Raw genomic sequence first — 21,369 nt, forward strand, 5'->3', positions numbered from 1 at the left:
CAGTGGATGACGACATTGTGGACTTTAGAAAAGCTTTCAATACAAATTCCCATGTGGGCTGTTCCAAAATGTTATGGTTAATGGGGTCCACAATGAAATGGTCGATGGGATTTATCATGGGCTTGGCCATAGAAGACAGAGGCCTAGTGTTGGAGGATGGCAGCAGGAAGGGAGGTATGCGACCAGTGGGATTCCACAGGGATCAGTGCTAAGACTTCTTCTTGTGTGTTTTAAACTGAGCGAGAATGTAAGTGGGCTGATTAGTAAGTGGGCGATGGATGACACAAACATTGGTAGACACTGAGGAAGGTGTCAAATGAATTGAGATCAGTTGAGTACACAGGCAGAGAAACTGCAGATACCAAAGTTTAATCGGGACAAGTGTGAGGTGTTTCACTTTGGGAGGTCAAATGCAAAGGGAAAGTGTACCATAAAGAGTATGACTCTTTGGAGAAGGACCTTGGGGTCTGAATCCACACCTCCCTGAAAGTAATAACATAAATATAGACCTACAGCACTGTAACAGGCCATTTCGGCCCACGAGCCAATGGTGTTCATTTATACCCCATTAACTTATACCCCCGGTACGTTTCCAACAGTGGGAGGAAACCGGAGCCCCTGGGGAAAATCCACACAGACACGGGGTGAACGTGCAAACTCCTTACAGACTGCACGGGATTTGAACCCCAGTCCCGACCACTGGGGCTGTAGAGGTGTTTCGCTAATCATTACGCCAACTGTGCTGTGCTGGGCGCACCACACTCTGTCTTGGTTGACTGAGTCAATGGCTTTTGGGATTGCTGATATATGTATATGTGTTAATCTTCTAGGACTCGGTGCTGCAGGTGAAACTGAAGGCCAAGCATAAGTGCACTGAGCTGGTGAAGGTTGTGGAGAAGGCGCAGAGGGACGTGTTGAGATTCCTTGAGGAAGAGGAGGGAGCGGTGGTGAGTCAGGTGGAGGAATCCATGATGCAGTTGCAAAGCGCCCTTGCTGGAATGCAGCGGACCAGGCTGCAGCTACAGGCCTCCCTGAGGAGTGATGACTGCCTCAGCATGATGCAGGTAAGGCTCTTCAGCCCAGTCAGATGCAACTCTATCTCACCCTCATCTGCCAGTTAGCGTGGCCGAGAAAGTCACTGCCCACTATCATCAAAACCTCCTCAGCTCCCAACAGGAATTGGAGTTTTGTTGTCTCGTGCACTGGGACACCATGAAACTTTGTTTTAGACATACCGAATGGTAACAGGCCATTTCGGTCCACGAGCCTACGCTGCCCAATTATACTTAATTGACCAACACCCCCAGTTCGTTTCAAATTGTGGAAGGAAACCAGACCCCCCCCGGAGAAAATTCATGCAGACATGGGGAAAACATCTTAACTCCTCACAGACAGCGTGGATTCGACTCCGGTCCTGATCGCTGATGATGTAAAGGCATTGCGCTAACCGCTATGCCAGTCGTACCACCCAATGTAACAGCAATTTAAATGATGCAGTGTGTAATGTCAAAGGGTGCAGGGCAAAGTATTATGGTTATACAGTGTGTAATGTTACAAGAAATAAAGAAAAGGACAGTTAAACTGCAGGGGAATGGTCTTTTCCATATTCCATTATTTGAGCTGAAGAACAACTGGAAAGGCCTTGGTGAGGCCAAGTTTGGAATATTGGGTGCAGTTCTGGTCCTCAAATTATAGAAAGGATATCAATAAGGTAGAGAGGGTGCAGAGAAGATTTACTAAAATGTTGCCTGGATTGCAGTATCTAGAATACAGAGAAAGATTGATTAGACTGGGTCTTTATTCATTGGAGCGTAGAAGGTTGAGGGGGGATTTGATAGAGTTATTTAAAATTATCAAGGGGATAGAGGGTAGGTGAGATTGGAACAAGGGGTCATGAGCTAGAGGTTAGGGGGCAAAATTTTAGAAGTAACATAAGATGAAGCTTCTTCACTCAGAGTGGTGGCTGAGTGGAATGACCTTCCGGAAGAGGTGGTTGCATCAGGGTCAATTTTGTCATTTACGAGAAGGTTGGATGAGTACATGGATGTGAGGGAGCAGGTTGGTGGGACTAGTGGAGTTCACTTAAATTGATGGCCTGTTTCCAGACTGTAATTGTTATATGGTTTATATGGTTACATGTATCTTCTGCCATCAGAAGGAGAGAGAAGAGAGTGTGATCGGGGTGGAATGGATCCTCTCGTATATTTCCCAAGCCAGTGGGAGATTTAGACAAAGTCGGTGGAGGGGAGGGGGCCTGTGTGATGGGCTCAGCTACGTTCGGACCTTTCTGCAGTTTTGTGGGCAGGGAGTCTCCTGCCCATAGTCTTGATACCTCATGTGGATCATCCATAAAAACCACAAAGGCAGGCCAAATTTCCTTAGCTTCTGAGTAAATAACCATTGGTGAGATCTCTTGGTGGCATCATCAACGTTAGTGGGGCAGAATTGTTTGGTGGGGAGAGTTACTCCTAAGAATGGAGTTCAAGAAGGCAGCCAACATCATAAAGGCCCCCCACCTGGACACTACCTCTTTTCACTGCTACCGTAGGGCAGAAGGAACAGAAACCTGAACACTAGCTTGCCTAGGTTCAGGAACAGGTTCTTTCTCACAGCTCTGATACACCAATCACAGGCTGTTCCAGCCCCACAGAAAGCACTGTCTGCATTATTGCAAGTTACACTTTTTGCTCCAGGATTAATGTGAATATTAATTATCCAAACCTTTTCTGATAATGATCAGTTTCATTGCCATCTCCACCTCAGGGGTTTGTGCTCCTGTCCTGGCTCCCAAATTAAGTCCAGCTCCTTTGTTTTGCAGACATTGCGAAGGTTGTAGTCCTAACGTCCTGAGCCTCGTCTTGTCATTGTTTGAGATCTGTCTGATGGTGGTGGTGTCTTCTGCAGACTTGTGACTGGAGCTAGAGCAGTGCTTGGCCACTTTGGGAGGGGAGGAGGAGTGCCCCCATGGGAGATGAGCCAGTCTTTCCATCCACACTGCAGTCCAGCGGAGAATTAATCCTTTCTTATTCCGTTTTCCACACCTGGTTGAGCCTGGTTGGACAGGTGAATTGTACACCTTCTTCCTAAGTTTAGCCCATGTAACTGACCAGAAAGCAGTATTTCATATGTGGCCACACCGACATTTTGTACAATGGCGACGTGACCTTCTAGACTCAATACTCTGGCTGTTGAAGGCCAATTTGCTGAAAGCCTTTTTGGTCCTCCCTCTCTACCTGTGATGCCACTTTAAAGGTACTATGTTCTTGTCCTCCTAGATCCCTCTGCTCTGCAACACCCCCAGATCCCTGACACCATATTGGTCCTACCTCACATTTCTTTGTGTTAAATTCCATCTGCCCCAAGCAATCAAGATCCTGCTGCAATTAATGTCATGTAATATAATTACATATTAAGGAATGTCACCTCATGATTGCTCAGAAGTAATGTCTGGTTTTAATTTCCCAGGAACATCAACAATTAAACAGATTGGTGGAGACTTGCCCTCTGCTGCCCTGCCAGATTGATGCCAAATTTTCAGCTGTAGAAAGTGCCATGACTGAACTGTCCAATCACATTACAGAGCAACTGCACAGCTGCTTCGACCCACATCTGGATCGAGAAGGGACCAAAGGTCAGTGGCGTGAAGTTCAGGAGGGGCAGGGTCACTGCGTGTAGCTGAAGGTAGCCACTGCACTCCAAGTCCCTGCTGGGCAGGGGTTGTGGGGGAGATGAGTGGAAGGGGATGGGTGTGGTGGTAGCAGGATTCAGTCCTCTGGGTGGTCGAGCCTGTGGTAAACCTCTGCAATGTTTAATTATCTGGTCAAGTCGATTGTTCCTGTGGCTCCTGTATAAAGGTGGCTGTTCACAGCCCCCTGCAACTCAGTGCAGGACAACTGAACAGTAGGGATTTGCTATGTTCTCAAGTGAATTAAAGCCTATTGGTTTCTCCACAATAGTCTCCTGAGTGATGGGGCAGTGGCAGGATGCCAGAGGTCGGGTGCATCATGTGCATTCAACGGTGAGGAGGGTGTGGGGTGATTAGCAGTTGTTTCCAGGGCCCTTGAGGGAGCCAAGTCCCTGATGGAAACAGTGTCCTTGTGTCCATCTGTATATGCCACGTAAGCATATTGGGGGTTGGCATGGAGGAAGTGACCAATGGGTCAGACTTAAGGTTCATCACATGCCTCTAGAGCAGGACAGGCTCCGGGGATGTCAGCCATGCTGGTAGAGTGGTCCCTGTCGCAGATTTCATTTGGTGAAGTGTTAGTAATGGTGTACAGCAGGGAGCTGGTAGAGTGGCCTTGGGAGAATTTCCTGCCAGCGGGAGACCGGGAGGCTATTTGACTGCAAAGCCAGGAGGACTGCCTTCCAGTCCCTAGCATTCTCTCTCTCCACTTTCCCGCTACCCCGGGGGTTGTAACTGGTGGTCCTGCCTCTGGCCAACAGGTACTGGAGCAGATCATCACTCATAGCGGAAAGCCCCCGGTCGCCGTGGATATAACTGGGGAAGCCAAATAGAGTGAAGAGCCTTGATGACTGTGGCAGCGGTCATGTTCGAGCAGGGGATGGCAAATGGAAAGTGGGAGTATTCATCAATATCAATGATATTAAGGAAGTATATGTTATGGTCGGTAGACGGCAGGGGTCCTTTAAAGTCGACATTGAGTCGCTGGAAGAAGCAAGTTGCTTTAATAAATTGCTCCCTGTCTGGTCAGTAGAAGTGCAGCTTGCACTCAGCACAGACCTTGCAGTTCTTTGTCATGGTCCTGATCTCATCGATGGATTACGGCAGGTTGTGTGCTTTGACCAAGTGAAAGAACCTGATAACTCTGGGGTGACAGAAATCATTATGGAGGGGTCGATCTGGGCACCAGCACAAGTCCCACGGGACAGGGCATCTGGTGGCTCGTTAAGTTTCTGTAAATGTCACAGTTATAGGTAGATAATTCTATTCTGCACCGCAGTATTTTATCATTTCTGATTTTGCCCCGCTGTTGATTGTTGAACATGAATGTGATAGTACGTTGATCAGTCAGCAGAGTGAATCTCTTATCCCAGCCAGGTAAAGGCGCCAGTGCCGCACTGCCTTGACAGTGGCTTGGGCTTCTTTTTCAACTGAGGAGCATTGAATCTTGGGGCCCTGCAGGGCACATGAAAAATATGTGACGGGCTTGCCAGCCTGGTTAAAGGTGGCTGCCAGGGTGAAGTCTGACACGCCGCTTTCCACCTGAAAAGGGCTGGATTCATCCACAGCATGCTTCGTGTCCTTGGCGATGTCGGACTTGATGTGGTTGAAGGCTGCACGAGCCTTCTTTGCCCAGGGGAAGGATGTAGATTTGATGAGGGGCTGGGTCTTGTCTGCATAATTGGGGACCCACTGACGATAATAGGAGAAAAACCCAAGGCAGCTCTTCAGGGCCTTGGCTATGTGGGAGGGGGAACTCCAGGAGTGGTTGCATGTGGTCTGGGTCTGGGCCAATGACACCATTCTCCACGACACAGCAAAGGACGGCCAGGAAGATTGCGCGGAACATTGACCTGGCCTTGTTGAACGTCAGATTAAGGAGCTTGGCTGTCTCTGGAGATTGGCATCATGGTCCTGTAGGTCATGGCCGCAGATGGTGATGTTGTTGAGATACAGGAAAGTGGCCCGCTTACTTGTACTGGTCCACCATATGGTCCATCTCCCACTGGAAGACCAAGATGCCATTCGTGATGCAAAAAGGGGACATGCAGGAAGTGGTAGAGGAAGCCATCCACCTTGAACGCCATATACTGGTGGTCCTCTGGGCGGATGGGTAGCTGGTGATATGCTGAGTTTAGTTTGATGGTCGAAAAAACCTGATACTGTGCAATTTGGTTGACCATGTTGCCGATTCTCAGAAAGGGTTATGTGTCCAATTGAATGCATCTAATTATGGTCTGACTGTCATCGATGACCATTCTATTCTTTCCCCGTTCTTCACTACTACTACCTGTGCTCTCCAAGGACTATCGCTGGCTTCAATGACCCCTTCCATCTGGCCAGATGGAGGCTCTGTTCCCGGTGCTGTGCCGTCTGCTTTTCGTGGTGACGGGTTTGCAGTCGGGGGTGAGGTTGGCGAATAGTGAGGAGGGGGACTTTAAGTATGGAGAGCCTACAAGTCATGCATGGTGAGTGGTTAGGTTGGTAGACGTGTATGATGGGGTGGTTGGCTATTGAATTGCTGGTTACAAACGGTGAGGGGTGGATGGCACCCAAGATGGGCATTTCCATGGTCTGCACACAGCACAACTGGGTCCTGAAGGTGGTGTCCAAGATGGCAGCACCCACAAATCGCACATGGCACTGCTGGCCCAAGGTGATGGCAATGTTGTGGAAGGCGGCCCCCACAATCCGCATGTGGTGCTGCTGGGAAGGGGTTTGGATTTACACACTTTGACGTAGTGGCCTTTCTTTCCGCAGCTGAAGCAGATCAAATCCTTCACTGGGCAGCGTTTCCTCTGATGCTCGCCCAGGCCGCAGAACTAACAGTTTATGGGATTCCTGGAACACCGCAGCTGTGGTTGAGTCATTACCAGAGCCAGCTGAGAGCATCGGGAGGGCTTCGCGGAGCACTGGTGCAATAATCTGGCCATTAGTGGGCCAGGGGGTGGGGATTGTGGTGGCACATCCAGAATGGCTGTGACCACGAGGTTGTTGGTCGAGTAGGCCTCCATGTTCTGAAGAGCCACCTGCCAGCTGGACTGCTCTCCGCATACTGAGCTCCCCTTGCTCCAAAAGCCTCTGTTGTATGTAATTCGACCTGATTCCTGCGACGTAGGTGTCCCGGATGAGGTCCTCTGTGTTCTCCGTGGCGAACACAGCCTTGCTTTCACAGCCCCTGCCGAGTGCTCACAGGGCCTCAAGATGTTCTGTGTTTGACTCACTGGGTTGTTGTTCTCTGGTCACTAGAAGGTGTCTAGCATAGACAATGTTGATCTTACACAGGTATTGCCCTTTGAGGGTGTCCGTGGCCTCCTGGTACGTGTTGGCATCCCCGATCATGGAGTTCACCAGGGTGCCTGCCGACCCGGGAGTGAAGTACCTGCAGTTTGTTCGTCTCTGATCGCACAATGGTAGAGGAGGCTTCAAAACAGCGCAGCCAGAGTTCGAAGTGGGGAGCTGCCTCAGGTGACTGAGGGTCAATTTCCAGTTTTTCTGGTTTGAGGATCTTCTCCAATGTGGAAAATTTCAAGTGAATTAAATTAATGCACCATCAATCACTCAAGAGACTATTGTAGAGAAACCAATAGGCTTTAGTTCACTTGAGAACATAGCATTTCCCTACTGTTCAGTTGTTCTGCACTGAGTAACAGGGGGTTGTGGAACAGCCACCTTTATATAGGAGCCTGTGGGGTGGGGCTACGGTTACAACCAGCCAATAGGTATGCTCGACCAGACAATTATACATTACAGTGGTTTATCACAGAGTCTGTTTTGCCTTTAAATGAGATCTGACGTTATGAGTCCAGAGGACCTCAAAACCCAGCAGCAATACATATGCACCATGACAAAGGGTTACTTAAACAAAAGTTGCTTTTAATTATCTTTGAACATGAAAATGGAATCAAACTTTAACTTATCTCTATTGACTTACTTAACCTACTTAACCTCCTTCTAATTCTAAGCGCACGTGTATGTAATGTGTGTTCAGCAAAGTTCTTTGGTTCACAGTCCAATCTCACTGGTTGCAGGCAATTCTTGTATTGTGCACAGAAGTTAACATTAACAACGTTCACCAGGCTTTGGTGCTTAACAGGTAAATGGTTACCACTCAGAAAGGTTCTTGTGGGTTTTCAGAGAGAGAGTTTTTCTTGTTCCAGGACATCCCCCACAGAATTCCTTTATGTTTTTCCTATTCCAAGGGAAACACCAGACAGCCAGTCCACTCCTTTAACCAGGCCATCTTCCAAAGCTTGCCAGCTTGTCCCTCTGGAACCAATCACAATGTCTCTCCTCTCTTAAAGCAAAGCCTGCTTTTTTTCTGCTCTCTGTCTGCAAAGATCACATGACCTTCCAGACAATGCTCTTTTCCAGACAAAGCTGTTTGCAAACATGAGTTCATCATGAGTCCGTGAGCTCTCTGCAAAAGCTCCTATAAAAATTTCTGTGTTTTAAAGTGTTTGTGTGTGACCTGCTCTAACAAACCTCTCCCAATTTATCTCCCAAACACCTCAGAGACTCAGCTCCACCTACCTGCCTTCCCCATAACCCTTAATTACCCAATGAATGCAAATCTCTGTGTCTCTCTCACTCTCTCTGTGTCTTAAGTACATTCAACGAGGAGCCTCTACTGATACCCTGTGCAGAGAAGTCCACATATTCACCCCTCTCTGGGAGAAGCAGTTCCTCCTCATCTGGTCCTACATCTCCTCCCAAGACTCTGTCCCCTAGTTCTTGCCTCACGGTGGGTGGAAACGACCTCCACAAGTGCTACCTAATAAAAGGCTGCTTGCTCTAGGCAGGTTGCAGGGTTTTGCCAGGGAAGAATTGAGGCATTGATTCCAATGAGCTTCAGACTGAGCTCAAGGGCAGTCTTATGCTGGGGAAAAGCTATAGGACAGTGGAGCCAGTTGGAAATTTATTGACCCATTATATAACGGTAATCTCAAAGCAGCATTTGTCACGCACTCTTGTATTCATATAAGTTTGTGTTTATGTAGAGCTCGTCGAAAGAACCAAAGACTTGTTGATCCAAACCAAGGCTTTTATTAGCAAAAGACAGGAGCTCTTCACAGGTGGCCGACCAGTCCGGAATGATCCGATCTGGCTAGGGACACAACCCTTTAAGGCCCAGACAATAGGCGTGGCTTAGCTCTCAGCCAATCGCTGTAAGCACAGTCTAGATACAGTAACTATATACACTATGTGCATTGGTGATAGATCTGTACTATCACATTCACCCTTTCTTGGAGAACTGACCCTGGAAAAAAAAACAAAAAAAAACGAGGGAGAGAATGAAAGGAAGGGGTAAGTCAAGGACTGTAGCGGTCAGGGGGTCTGACCATCCGGCGTGACTGCCGTGGTGCCGGGATTGGGGTCGCTGGGATGGTGTCGCCAGCGGGCTCGTCGGGTGCAACTGCTCCATCGCTCAATTCCCCAGTCGTGTTGTCGGCAGGGTGGCCCGGGTCGTTGGGGTGCTGTTGGTCCTTCTGTTGTGGCACGGGGCCTGGGGAATAAAGAGTTGGGGAAGGTTGGGTTGGGAGGTTTGCTGGGTCTACCGCGTGCTGAGCTAGGTCCCGCACCAAAACAGTGTCCTCCCGCCCGTCTGGGAACTCAACATAGGTGTAATGTGGGTTCGCGTGGAGTAGAGTCACTTGGTCGACCAAGGGGTCATTCTTTGAGTGCCGGATGTGGCGTCGCAAAAGGACGGGGCCAGGGACGGTGAGCCATGCCGGTAGAGTGGTTCCTGATTCAGATTTCCTCGGGAAAAGGAACATCCTTTCGTGGGGGGTGGCATTTGTTGCAGTACATAGGAGGGAGCGGATGGAGTGTAAGGCACTAGTGAGAACCTCCTGCCAGTGAGAGGTGGGGAGACCTTTAGACCGGAGAGCCAGTGTAACCGCTCTTGGCATTCTCCCTCTCGACCTGGCCGTTACCGCGTGGGTTATAGCTCGTGGTCCTGCTTGAAGCGATACCACACTCCAGAAGGTACTGTTGCAGCTCTGCGCTCATGAATGAGGACCCCCTGTCACTGTGGATGGAATTGGGGTATCCGAAAATGGCGAAAATACTGTGAAGGGCCTGTATCACTGAGGTGGCAGTGGTGTCTGGGCAGGGCACAGTGAACGGGAAGCGGGAGTACTCGTCCATGGCCGTAAGGATGTAGGTATTTACGGTTGGTCAACGGTAGGGGCCCCTTAAAGTCTACGCTAAGACGCTCGAAGGGGCGGGTGGCTTTGATAACGTGGGAGTTATCCGGACGGAAGAAGTGGGGCTTGCATTCAGCGCACACCGAACAGGCTCGGGTCATTGAGCGGATCTCCTCGACTGTGTAGGGTAGGTTGCGCGCCTTGACAAAGTGGGCAAACATAGTGACCCCTGGATGACAGAGCCCCTTATGGAGTCTCTGTAGTCTGTCCATCTGTATGCTGGCGCACGTCCCCCTGGAGAGCGCGTCAGGCGGGTCGTTGAGCTTACCAGGCCGGTACAGGATGTCATAGTGAAAGGTGGAGAGTTCGATTCTCCATCTGGTGATTTTGTCATTTTTTATCTTACCACGCTGGGTGTTGCTGAACATGAAGGAGACCGCGCGTTGATCAGTCAACAGTGTAAAGCGCCTCCCAGCGAGGTAATGTCTCCAACGACGCACCGCTTCAACTATGGCCTGGGCCTCCTTCTTGATCGAGGAGTGTCTACTCTCCGGACCCTGGAGGGTTCTGGAGAAGAAGGCTACAGGCCGACCGGCCTGGTTCAAATGGCTGCCAGGGCGAAGTCGGATGCATCGCTCTCGACTTGAAACGGGACAGACTCATCGATCGCGTGCAGCGTCGCAGCAGCGATGTCGGATTTGATTCGATCGAAAGCCGCTGTGGCTTCGGTCGAGAGGAGAAAGGAGGTGGTCTTGATAAGAGGACGCGCCTTGTCGGCGTAGTGTGGAACCCATTGGGCGTAATACGAGAAAAGGCCCAGGCAGCGTTTGAGAGCTTTATGGGAATGGTGGGGGGGGGGGGGTGTAAGTCCATTAGGGGACGCACGCGGTCAGGATCTGGCATCAGTATCCTGTTCTCCACCACGCAACCTAGAATAGCGAGTCATGTGGTCTGGAAGACACACTTGTCTGAATTGTAAGTCAGGTTCAGCCGACGGGCAGTTTGAAGAAATTTGTCTAGGTTGGCGTCGTGGTCCTGCGTGTCGTGGCCGCAGATTGTGATATTGTCCAGATACAGGAAGGTAGCGGTTAGCCCGTTCTGGTCCACCATCCTGTCCATTTCCCGCTGGAAGACTGCGACACCATTCGTGACCCCGAATGGTACCCTGAGAAATGGATATAGCCGCCCATTCGCTTCAAAGGCCGTGAATGGTCGGTCCTCGCAGCGGATCGGGAGCTGGTGGTAGGTCGAACGTAGGTCAATGGTGGAGAAAATGCGGTATTGGGCGATCTGGTTCACCACATCCGTGATGCGTGGCAGGGGGTACGCATCCAGGAGCGTGAAGCGGTTAATGGTCTGGCTATAGTCGACCACCATCCGTAGTTTTTCCCCGTTCTTTACAACCACCACCTGGGCTCTCCAGGGGCTTGAACTGGGTTCGATGATGCCCTCATCCAGCAATCTGCGCACCTCACTCCTAATGAATTGCCTGTTTTCGTAACGATATTGCCGACTTTTGGTGGCCACAGGCTTCCAGCCAGGGGTGAGGTTTGCGAAGAGTGCTGGTGGGGCAATCCGGAGTGTGGAAAGGCCGCAGGATTGGCCCGGGGCACGGGGGCGGGTTGCTCGGGTGCTTCGGGGGTGGGGCGATGGCAGACCGAGAGGGGGGCATGGGGTCCCCCAAAGTGTAGGGACACCGTTCGGAATTGACACTGGAAGTCTAATCCCAGCAACACTAGGGCGCACAATTGGGGAAGGATGAATAAATTGAAGTAGGTGACTGTTGCGCCCTGTACTTCCAGCGTGGCGATGCAATACCCCTTTATCCCAGTCGAGTGCGACCTCGTCGCTAATGAGATCCTCTGGGTAGTGGGGGTACTATCACAGTTTATAATATGCTAAATTATTTAATACATTATTAAATGTAGACCTACAGCACAGTAACAAACCCTTTCAGCCCACGAGCCCGTGCAGCCCAATCTTACACCCAATTAACCTACACCCCCAACACGTTTTGAATGGTGAGAGAAAACCAGAGCCCCAGGGGAAATCCCAAGCAGACACAGGGAGAACATACAAACTCCTTACAGACAGCGTGGGGTTCGGACCCTGGTCGCGATTGCTGGCACTGTAGCAGTGTTGCGTTAACTGCTATGCAAGCCATCCACCCCTTAATGTTAATGCTATAAAATACTTCGTGGTATTTTATAACATCAAATTTAATTAAATCATAATATAATCAGAGAGCAATGTATGTCAATACTACCAGTACACACTAGAATTTGTGTTTTTAATGTACAATTTGATTCCTGGGAGGGTTCCCTGACGTGTTGCCCCTGTATGTAATATCCAGTATGTTCATTCTTGGATAATCAAAGAATTAGATATTCTGGAAATTGGAAATAAAATGCTGGAAACTCTCAGTGAGTCAGACAGCATCTGTGGTGAGAAGAACCGAGCTAATGTTTCATGCCAAGGACCCTTCCTTAGAATTGGGGAAGAGTGAAAGTGAGGTGGTTTTAAGCTAGTGCAGTAGTTAGCACATTGTGACCCAGGTTTGAATCCAGCACAGTCTGTGAGGAGTTTGTCCATTCTCCCCGTGTCTGCGTGAGTTCCCTCTGGCTGTTCCAGTTTCTTCCCATGTCCCAAGGACATTCAGGATTAGTAGGTTAATTGGTCACATGGAGTATTTGGGCAGCGCACCTCATGGAGTGGAGGGTCCAGGTCTCTAGAATAAAATAATGCGACGTTAAAGAGAAGGATGGGGAGGGGTAAAAAGGTCAGAGTAATACTTGATTTGATGATACTGGGATTGCCATTAGATAATCTATTGAGTCTACTAGTTTATGGTAGTAGTTTTAAAGAAGGAAAATCACATTTAAATATTTAAATTAGACATTAACAGGCCATTTTGGCCCACGAGTCCGTGCCGCCCAATTTACACCCAATTAACCTCAACCGTATGCTTTCAAAGGTGGGAGGAAACCAGAGCCCCTGGGGAAAACCCACGCAGACACAGAGAGAACATACAAACTCCTTACAGACAGCGCGGGATTCGAACCCCAGTCCCGATCGCTGGCTCTGTTGCAACATTGTGCTAATCTCTATGCTAACCGGGCCTCCCTTGTTTTGGATGTTTTGGCAGTTAGACACAAACAGGGGAAAATAGAATTTGTGAAATGCAGGGCTCTGGGGGGCAGGGTGGATTGCCTGGTAGATCAGGCCTTGTAATCGAAGTCCATATCGCAGGCAGATGCCCTATAGCAAAGGTTTTCTTTCTCTGGATCTGTGCAGGGGGTGTCTGTGTGGTGCATCTTTAACTGTTGGCATGTACCACAAGCAACATTGAGAGGCTTTGCTCTGCAGTGACCTTATCCAGGACCATGGCCAGTGTGTTGCTGGGCCGAACAAATACTCAGCATTGAGCCTTTTCTCAACTTCAGACTCCCACAGTTTTTTTTGTAATTTGGTTTTTTGAACTTTGACAAAACATGAATTACGATGTTGTTCCCCTCCCCACCCCATTCCAGGATGCATTCCAGTACTAAGTGTGCTTCAAATGAACCACAGGTGCCTGAACTTGAAGCTGACTGTGTTGATCCCGTACTTGTGCCAGCAATGGGACAGGATGGCTCAACTTCATTCAGTATCTAACCCAGCTTTGCATTTCCATTTTTAACCTCCACTTTACTCTATTATCACCTGTGATGTACCTTCCTGGAGTGTTGGTCAGGGAAGTGTAGGAGGAGCATTTCTCTCTTTCTAGCCTGTGCTGTTCCTGTGGGTCTGAGACAGCAAAGAGGGAAACACACAAAAGACTGAAGATGCTGGAACCTAGAACAAAGAGAGTCTACTGGATGGTCTCAATGGCATGAGCTGCAATAGTGGGGTACTTTTGGTGTGGCGGTGTGTGCAACGCAGTTACAGTGCCAGAAATTTGGACTGGGGTTTGAATTCCACACTGCCTGTAAGGAGTTTGTATGTTCTCCCCGTGTCTGCATTGGTTTTACCCATGGGTGCCAGTTTTTTCCCACTGTTCAAAATGTATAGGGGTGTAGGGCAATTGGGTATAATTGGGTGGCACGGGCTCGTAGACCGAGAGGAGCTGTCACCATGATTTATGTCTAAATGTCAAAATCTAACAAATGTGAATGTCAATTTGATCTCTGTCCTGCACACAGATCATGAAATCTCGGTCTCCATCAACAAACCAGACACGTGCCTCACGGAAAACAAGCCAGACTCCAATTACAGGGAGACAGCGGATTATTTACAATGTATGTCAATGTCTCTTGTTATTGTGTGTCTAAGGCTGTGTGTTGGCAATGGTCACCCTGGAAAGTCTCTGAGGTACTCTCTCTTTGGTGGAGAGTTAACCCTTCATTTGTAGTTTACTTACCATCGGGGAAAGGGCTTCCAAGCCCAAGCACCAGAAATGTCTTCTCTGTTGGGACATCCTGATGCAGGGAGAGGATTGATTATGGTTTCTTCTGTTTGATCAACCTCCTAGTGAACACAGCCAATACTCATCACTCTTTACCTCATAAAGTAGCTTGGCCCCCAAAAGGTAACTCGATGAACTGTCCCCCTACTCTCTATTTTGTTCTTGTCTTTGTTGCCCATCATACAACATGGAACAGGCTCTTTGGCCCATTCTGTTCATGCTGGCCATGATGGTACTCTGGGCTCATCCCATTTACCTACCTTTGGTCTATATCCTTCCCAGCTCTTCAAATATAAAATTTAATCAAACTGCATGGTTCCAGCCCACGAGTCCATGCCACCCAATTTCACCCAATTAACCTATACCCCACGGTTCATTTTGAAGGGTGGGAGGAAACCAGAGCCCCCAGAGGAAGCCCATGCAGACACAGAGAAAACATACGGACAGCGCGGGATGGGAACCGGGTCACTGGTGCTGTAATGGCATTGTAGAAACTGCTAACCACCATACCCTATCTCCTATCCAAAAATCTGTCCAAATGCTCGTTGAACATTATCATTGTACACGCTTCTACAGTTGCCCCTGGCAGCTAGTTCCAGATACAGACCACCCTCTGAGGGTAAACCTTGCCCACCATCTGTTACCCTCCTTAGACACACTCAGACCCTCCAGTGGTTTGTGTTTTAACACCAGTTTTGTAGTTCGTTGGACTATACTCCAGTGATCCTGGAGATCTTGTGCAGAGCAGTCCATTAATTATGCTTGCCTATGTCTCCAGATGCCCTTCACCTGACATTTGACCCTAACACGGCGCACAAGCATCTCCTCCTCTCGGATGATAAACAGACGGTGACTGATGTTGATCCCGACTGTGTGCCCTACGCAGAACACCAGGACAGGTTCAACAGCTTCCCCCAGGTGCTGTGCACCCAGAGCATATCAGATGGCTGCTGCTACTGGGAAGTGGAGGTGAGCGGTCTCTGGGCTGGAATTGGGCTGACCTACCGAGGGATCCAGAGGAAAGGTTCGAAAATGAGCAGCCTGATTGGGAGGAACGATCTCTCCTGGTGCCTCTTGTACAGCAACAGCAAGATCTCTGCCCTTCACAATAAAGAGGAGGTCATCCTGCAGTCGGGGAGGCACAAGCGGATTGGTGTCTACCTCGACTACTCTGAAGGAACCCTCGAGTTTTATGGAGTCAGTAACATGATGAGGCTTATTCACAGGTTCAAAACAGTGTTTACAGAGCCTGTCTATCCTGCGTTTTTTGTTTTCCTGGGAACATCCCTCAGTATTTGCCAGCTGAGTTAGGGAAGGTGTTTTCAGGCAGACGAAAGACGGTTTTGACATTTGTTGCTGCACATTTTGAGAGGAAGGCAACTAACATTTAGGGATGGCACGAGAGAGCAGGGAAAATGTGAATCTGAGGATGGCGGAAGATGGACACACCTCAAGGAAAGTAAAAGGCCATTCCAGCCACAAGGCAGTACCATCCAATTACACCCTACAATCCCCGGTACGTGTTAAACAGTGTGAGGAAACTAGAGACCCCGGGGAAAACCCACGCAGACACAAGGAGAATGTACAGACAGTGTTGGATTCAAACCCAGGTCCCAATCATTGGTGCTGCAACAGGCGTTGCACTAATTGATGTGTCAACCGTTAATGAAGCAGTTCATAAGTCAAGCTGGAGCAGAATAGGAGAAGCCTCGAGAGTCCAGCATTGGCTGCTTAGACTGAATTCTCAGTCCCTGTGCCTTGCATGCTCCTTTCTGTGATGAACGTCTCAACCTGGATGCGAACGACCTTTCCTTTGATGGTTCAATGTAAGAATTTGACAGTCCCCTTCTGGTTCCAGGCAGAACAGGGGGAATGGGGCCAGGAGGAGTGATTGGAGTCAACAGATTTTGGGGGACGCTTGGGAACAGAATCACAGGCAGTTTCAATTGTCATTTTGCAAAAGGTCAGAGAGTAAAGATAGCAATAAGATTGGCGTTGAACAGGAAAGTCTGTAGATGCTGTGGCTGCAGTTCAGTACATAAACGTGCTGGAGAAACTCAGCAGGACACACAGCCTCCATAGGAAGTGAAAGGTAGCCAACATTTCAGGTCTGAGCCCTTCAATAAGATAGAAAGAGTGCAGAGAAGATTTACTCAGGTGTTGCCAGGTCCTGAGGAACTGAGTTATAAGGAAAGGTTAAACAGGTTAGGTCTTTAATCCTTGGAGTGTCAGCAAATGGGGGGAGATCTGATGGAGGTATTTAAAATTATGAGGGAGATAGACAGAGTAAATGCAAGTGGGCTTTTACAGCCAAGGGTGGGTGAGATACAAACCAGAGCACATAGGTTAAGGGTAAAAGGGTAAAGGATTAGGGGGAACATGAGGGGGAACTTCTTCACACCGAGTGGTGGGGTTGTGGAAGGAACTGCCGGCTGAGGTGGTGAATGTGGGCTTGATTTTGACATTTAAGAAACGGACCGGGGCTGTAGGTGAATTGGGTGGCACGGGCTCATGGCCTGTTACAGTGTTGTATGTCTAAATTTTTAAAAAAATATTTGGACAGGTACATGGATGGGAGGGGTATGATGGGGAGCTATGGTCCGGGTGCAGGTCAATGGGATGAGGCAGGATAATAGTTTGGCAAGAGCCAAAAGGCCTGTTTCAGTGCTGTGTCGTGGTTCTAAGTATTACCTCGGGAAAAATTTCTTCTATCCATGCAGCATTGTTTGATGGTGGTGGAGCTACTGAACTCACCCTCTCTGTCTTGGCCACTGCTGCTGGAGGGTGTAAAGTCTGTCTAGAACTGGGAGCAGGTTGTCCAGAGCATCACAGCTCTGTTCAGCACCTTCAACCCTGCCACAGTGAAGTGCCGGGAAGCCCAGTGTTCTGCCCCTGCCACCCACCTCAATCTCTTCCCTCGCTGCTGGATCAGGGTCTCCAAATTCTGCATCATTGCCACTTCCTGCCTGTGCTAACAGGTCCTGCCTCTCCCCTCAGATACTATCAACCGTTTCCTCAAAATAAACATGGAACTGTCACTGCTCAGAAATTTTCCCCTCCACCTCCAACTCCTTGTCCTTCTGAAGTCCTTGAATGTGGTGTTGTCTCCCATTCCATGCGGATTTTTCCCAGCACACTGTCTGGCTCCCTGTCTCGGTCCTGTTGTCCAGTCTTAGCCAGATACTCACCTTTAACCTTCTCTACCTGTCTGGAGTTTCACCTCTCTGCTCTAACAAGCATACTGTTTTAGTCTCCACATGCCTTCCTCTCCACCACCTCTCTCAATTCCCCAAGAATTCTGGCTTCTACCTGAAGCTGAGGCAGACTCCTTCATGCCAAGTGAGCTCCTTTGTGATATTTAGACCATAGCATGAGCAAGTACCTAACTCTGCCCACATAATGCCCCACCTTCACAAAGTCCCAGTCATACAATGTAGAACCAGGCCTTTCATCCAACTCATCTACGCCAACCAAAATGTCCCACCCACACACATCCCACCTGCCTCAGTTTGACCCATTTCCCTCTGAACCTGTCTATCCATGTATCCATCTAATTTTTCTTCCTCATTTATCCCCAGACATAACAACTCTCTAGCACTCTTTGACGATCTGTTGAAAGGGTCTACAAAGCTCTGACCCCCATGAGACTTTGCCATCTCTCTGTGATCACTCATTTTATGTTAGTTTGTGGCATATCTTTGTAAAATTCTCAGATCTGTGGGCTTTTCCAACCCTTCACTTCCCACAGAAGTGGGTGATCCTCACATTCCCACTGACCAGAATTTCCCCAATTTTAATCATTCCACCAATGGTCTAAGATTTACAATTCTGCTCCCAAGTCCTTCTGCCTCTCTTTCCATCTTCTAGTCAGTCCTCAAAAGCTACCACTTAAATGAATGTTTCATCAATTGCCAAAATATTTTGTTCCATGGCTTAGTGTTACATTTTAAATGTTGTTGGTGCAATGAAATAACGCGTCATTCATAAAGCTCAGCGGAAATAGAGGAAATCTGCTGTTAACATCATAGCCCAATGACCCAAATCATTTCTCCAGTATTGAAGTTGCACATTTGAATTTAAACTCAAATTAATGACATTTTAATTTCTCTTTATATTTACCTTTCCCTCTAAGTTGGTTTCAACTAGTTTGATTTAAATACAGTGCACATTATTCTAACGAGACTGGTGGCATAAACAATAAAGAAATTGAGATCTGGAACACAGCAATCCAAGGATGTCTCTGATTTAATTCTCTGCTGCTTTCTCTCTTCTCGACCCCAAATATCCCACAGCATCGTATCAGCTCTCACTGCCTGGTACTGGACCTGCTATGTTAAGGACAATCAAATCTGGCGTCAAATAGGTTTACCACTGATATCCTGCAATGTTGCATGGTTAGTGTAGTGGTTAGTACAGCGCTGTTACAGCGCCAGTGACTTGGGTTTGGATCCTGCGCTCTCGGTAAGGAGTTTGTATGTTCTTCCTGTGTCTGCATGCATTTCATCCGGGTGCCCCGGTTTCCTCCCACCCTCCAATAATGCACGTGGTTGGTGGGAACGTTGGTGTAATTGGCAGCACTGCCTTTTACCGTGCTGTATCATTAAAATTTAAAAATTAAGTCGATTTTGTCTGTAAATTGGAAAATGTACAAAAATCTCTCAATCACAGGATTGTAATAAACACTTTAAAAAGCATGTAGGCTGTTTATGAGAGAGAATAATAATTAAAAGTGGAAATAGGTGACTAGTTCTGCTCTTTACAGAAACAAATGTACATATGTCCATCTACAGTATCTTTGAATGTAATTTGTAAGAGCCTGTTGGTCAGTCCATCAAAGTTAGGTGTTCGTCACCCTGAATTGGCCTCTGTTCACACCTCATTTAATTGGGTCCCAAATTTACATTCTGGAAGAGAGCGTGATTGCGAGCTCCTGGTTCTTGCTACCATCAGCTGTTCTCTCACATCCAGCTGGCAGAGCGGCCATTGAAAGAGTTGTCCCAGACTGCATAACTGGAAGCACATTTAATCACCCTGTTCAAGATTAAATAAAGACAGGAATGTCTACCTATGATGAAAGTAAATGACGAAATCTGCTTGGACTTTGAACCATCAAATTTATCCATTTAAAGGAGAACAGCAAAGAGAAGGTTTGTCCATGAAGAGAGAAGGCTTGTAGACAAAGTTTGGGGGTGGAAAGAGAGGTGATCGAGAAGAAAAAGGATCAATGCCGTGATGGAGGGGGGGATGATGGTAATAAATAATAGAGTTGTCCGTAAAGATAGGGACAAACAGAGGGATGGATGTAGGAAATCTCTGAAATGCATTTTCTTTAATGCTAGGAGTATTGTAAGGAAGGTGGATGAGCTGAAGGTGTGGATAGACATTTGGCAGCATGACGTGGTGGCGATTAGTGAGACGTGGTTCAGGAGGGACGTGGCTGGCAGCTAAATATTCTGGGATTTCACTGCTTCAGGTGTGATACATTTGAAGGGGTAATGTGTGTGTGTGGGGGGGAGGATGGTGTAGCATTGCTTGTCAGGGAAATATTACAGCGATGCTGAGAGAGATAGATTGGAGGGCTTGTCAAGGAAGGCGTTATGGGTGGAATTAAAAAATGGAAAAGGAGAAGCTACATTATAGGGGTGTATTGTAGAACACCTAGTGGGGAGCAAGAAATAGAAGGGCAAATGTGTAAGGAAATAGCAGAGATTTGTAATAAGCACAGGGTTGTGTTAGTGGGAGATTTTAATTTTCCTGATATAGATTGGGAGACGCATTCTGAGAAGGGGCTGGATTGATTAGAATTTAAAGTCATAGGGAGGCTTGGTTTTCGAGGAATATTGGAAATTTGGTTAGGAGAAAAATGGAGGTGTACAAGAGGTATAAAGAGCAGGGAGCTGAGAAGTTGAAGGAGGACTACAAAGAGTGTAGAAGGAATCTTAAGAAAGAAATTAGAAAGGCCAAAAAAAGGCACAAAGATGCTTTGGCAGACAGAGTAAAAATAAATCCAAAGGGTTTCTATAGGTACATTAAAAGTAAAAGATTAGTGAGGGATAAAATTGGACCCCTTGTAGATAGTGAAGGTAGGCTGAGTGAGAAGTCTGAGGAAATGGGGGAAATTTTGAATGATTTCTTTGCCTCGGTATTCACTAGGGAAAAAAATATTGAACTAGTTGAAGTAAATAAAAATAGTGGGGAGGTCATGAAGCATATAAGGATAACCGAGGAGGTAGTGATGGCTGTGTTGAAAAAGATAAAGGTGGATAAATCTCCGGGACTGGACAAAATATTCCCAAGGACACTCAGGGAGGCTTGTGGACAGATAGTGGGGCCATTAACAGAGATATTTAGGATGTCACTGGTCACGGGGGTAGTGCCAAAGGATTGGAGGGTGGCGCATGTGGTTTCGCTGTTTAAGAAAGGGTCTAAATGTAAACCTGGGAATTATAGGCCCGTGAGTCTGACGTCTGTGATGGGTAAGTTGATGGAAAGTGTTCTGAGGGATGGTATTTACAAATATTTGGAGGTACAGGGATTGATAGGGAGTATTCAGCAAGGTTTTGTCAGGGGTAGATCATGCTTGACAAACCTGATTGAGTTTTTCGATGGGGTTACAAAAGAGTCCACGCTGCTGAAGATCCAGCTGCGCTGGATGGGTCACGTCTCCAGAATGGAGGACCATCGCCTTCCTAAGATCGTATTATATGGCGAGCTCTCCACTGGCCACCGTGACAGAGGTGCACCAAAGAAAAGGTACAAGGACTGCCTAAAGAAATCTCTTGGTGCCTGCCACATTGACCACCACCAGTGGGCTGATAACGCCTCAAACCGTGCATCTTGGCGCCTCACAGTTTGGCGGGCAGCAGCCTCCTTTGAAGAAGACCGCAGAGCCCACCTCACTGACAAAAGGCAAAGGAGGAAAAACCCAACACCCAACCCCAACCAACCAATTTTCCCTTGCAACCGCTGCAATCGTGTCTGCCTGTCCCGCATCGGACTGGTCAGCCACAAACGAGCCTGCAGCTGACGTGGACTTTTTACCCCCTCCATAAATCTTCGTCCGCGAAGCCAAGCCAAAGAAAAAGAACAAA

At 48.1% G+C, this 21,369-nt stretch overlaps 1 protein-coding gene across 1 annotated transcript in view; it reads left to right on the plus strand.

Annotated features, from left to right (window-relative positions):
* Window positions 1-19,307, plus strand: part of LOC138756863 (uncharacterized) — an 82,606-nt gene extending 63,299 nt beyond the window's left edge. Inside the window, exons 18-21 of the mRNA XM_069923257.1 lie at window positions 831-1,064; window positions 3,466-3,631; window positions 14,016-14,111; window positions 15,057-19,307. Of these exons, the coding sequence (XP_069779358.1) occupies window positions 831-1,064; window positions 3,466-3,631; window positions 14,016-14,111; window positions 15,057-15,589 (1,029 nt within the window). The 3' untranslated portion in view covers window positions 15,590-19,307. The remainder of the gene's footprint in view (window positions 1-830; window positions 1,065-3,465; window positions 3,632-14,015; window positions 14,112-15,056) is intronic.
* The last annotated feature ends 2,062 nt before the right edge of the window (window positions 19,308-21,369 follow it).

This window comes from Narcine bancroftii, chromosome 3, assembly GCF_036971445.1.
Source record: "Narcine bancroftii isolate sNarBan1 chromosome 3, sNarBan1.hap1, whole genome shotgun sequence".
Lineage (NCBI taxonomy): Eukaryota > Metazoa > Chordata > Chondrichthyes > Torpediniformes > Narcinidae > Narcine > Narcine bancroftii.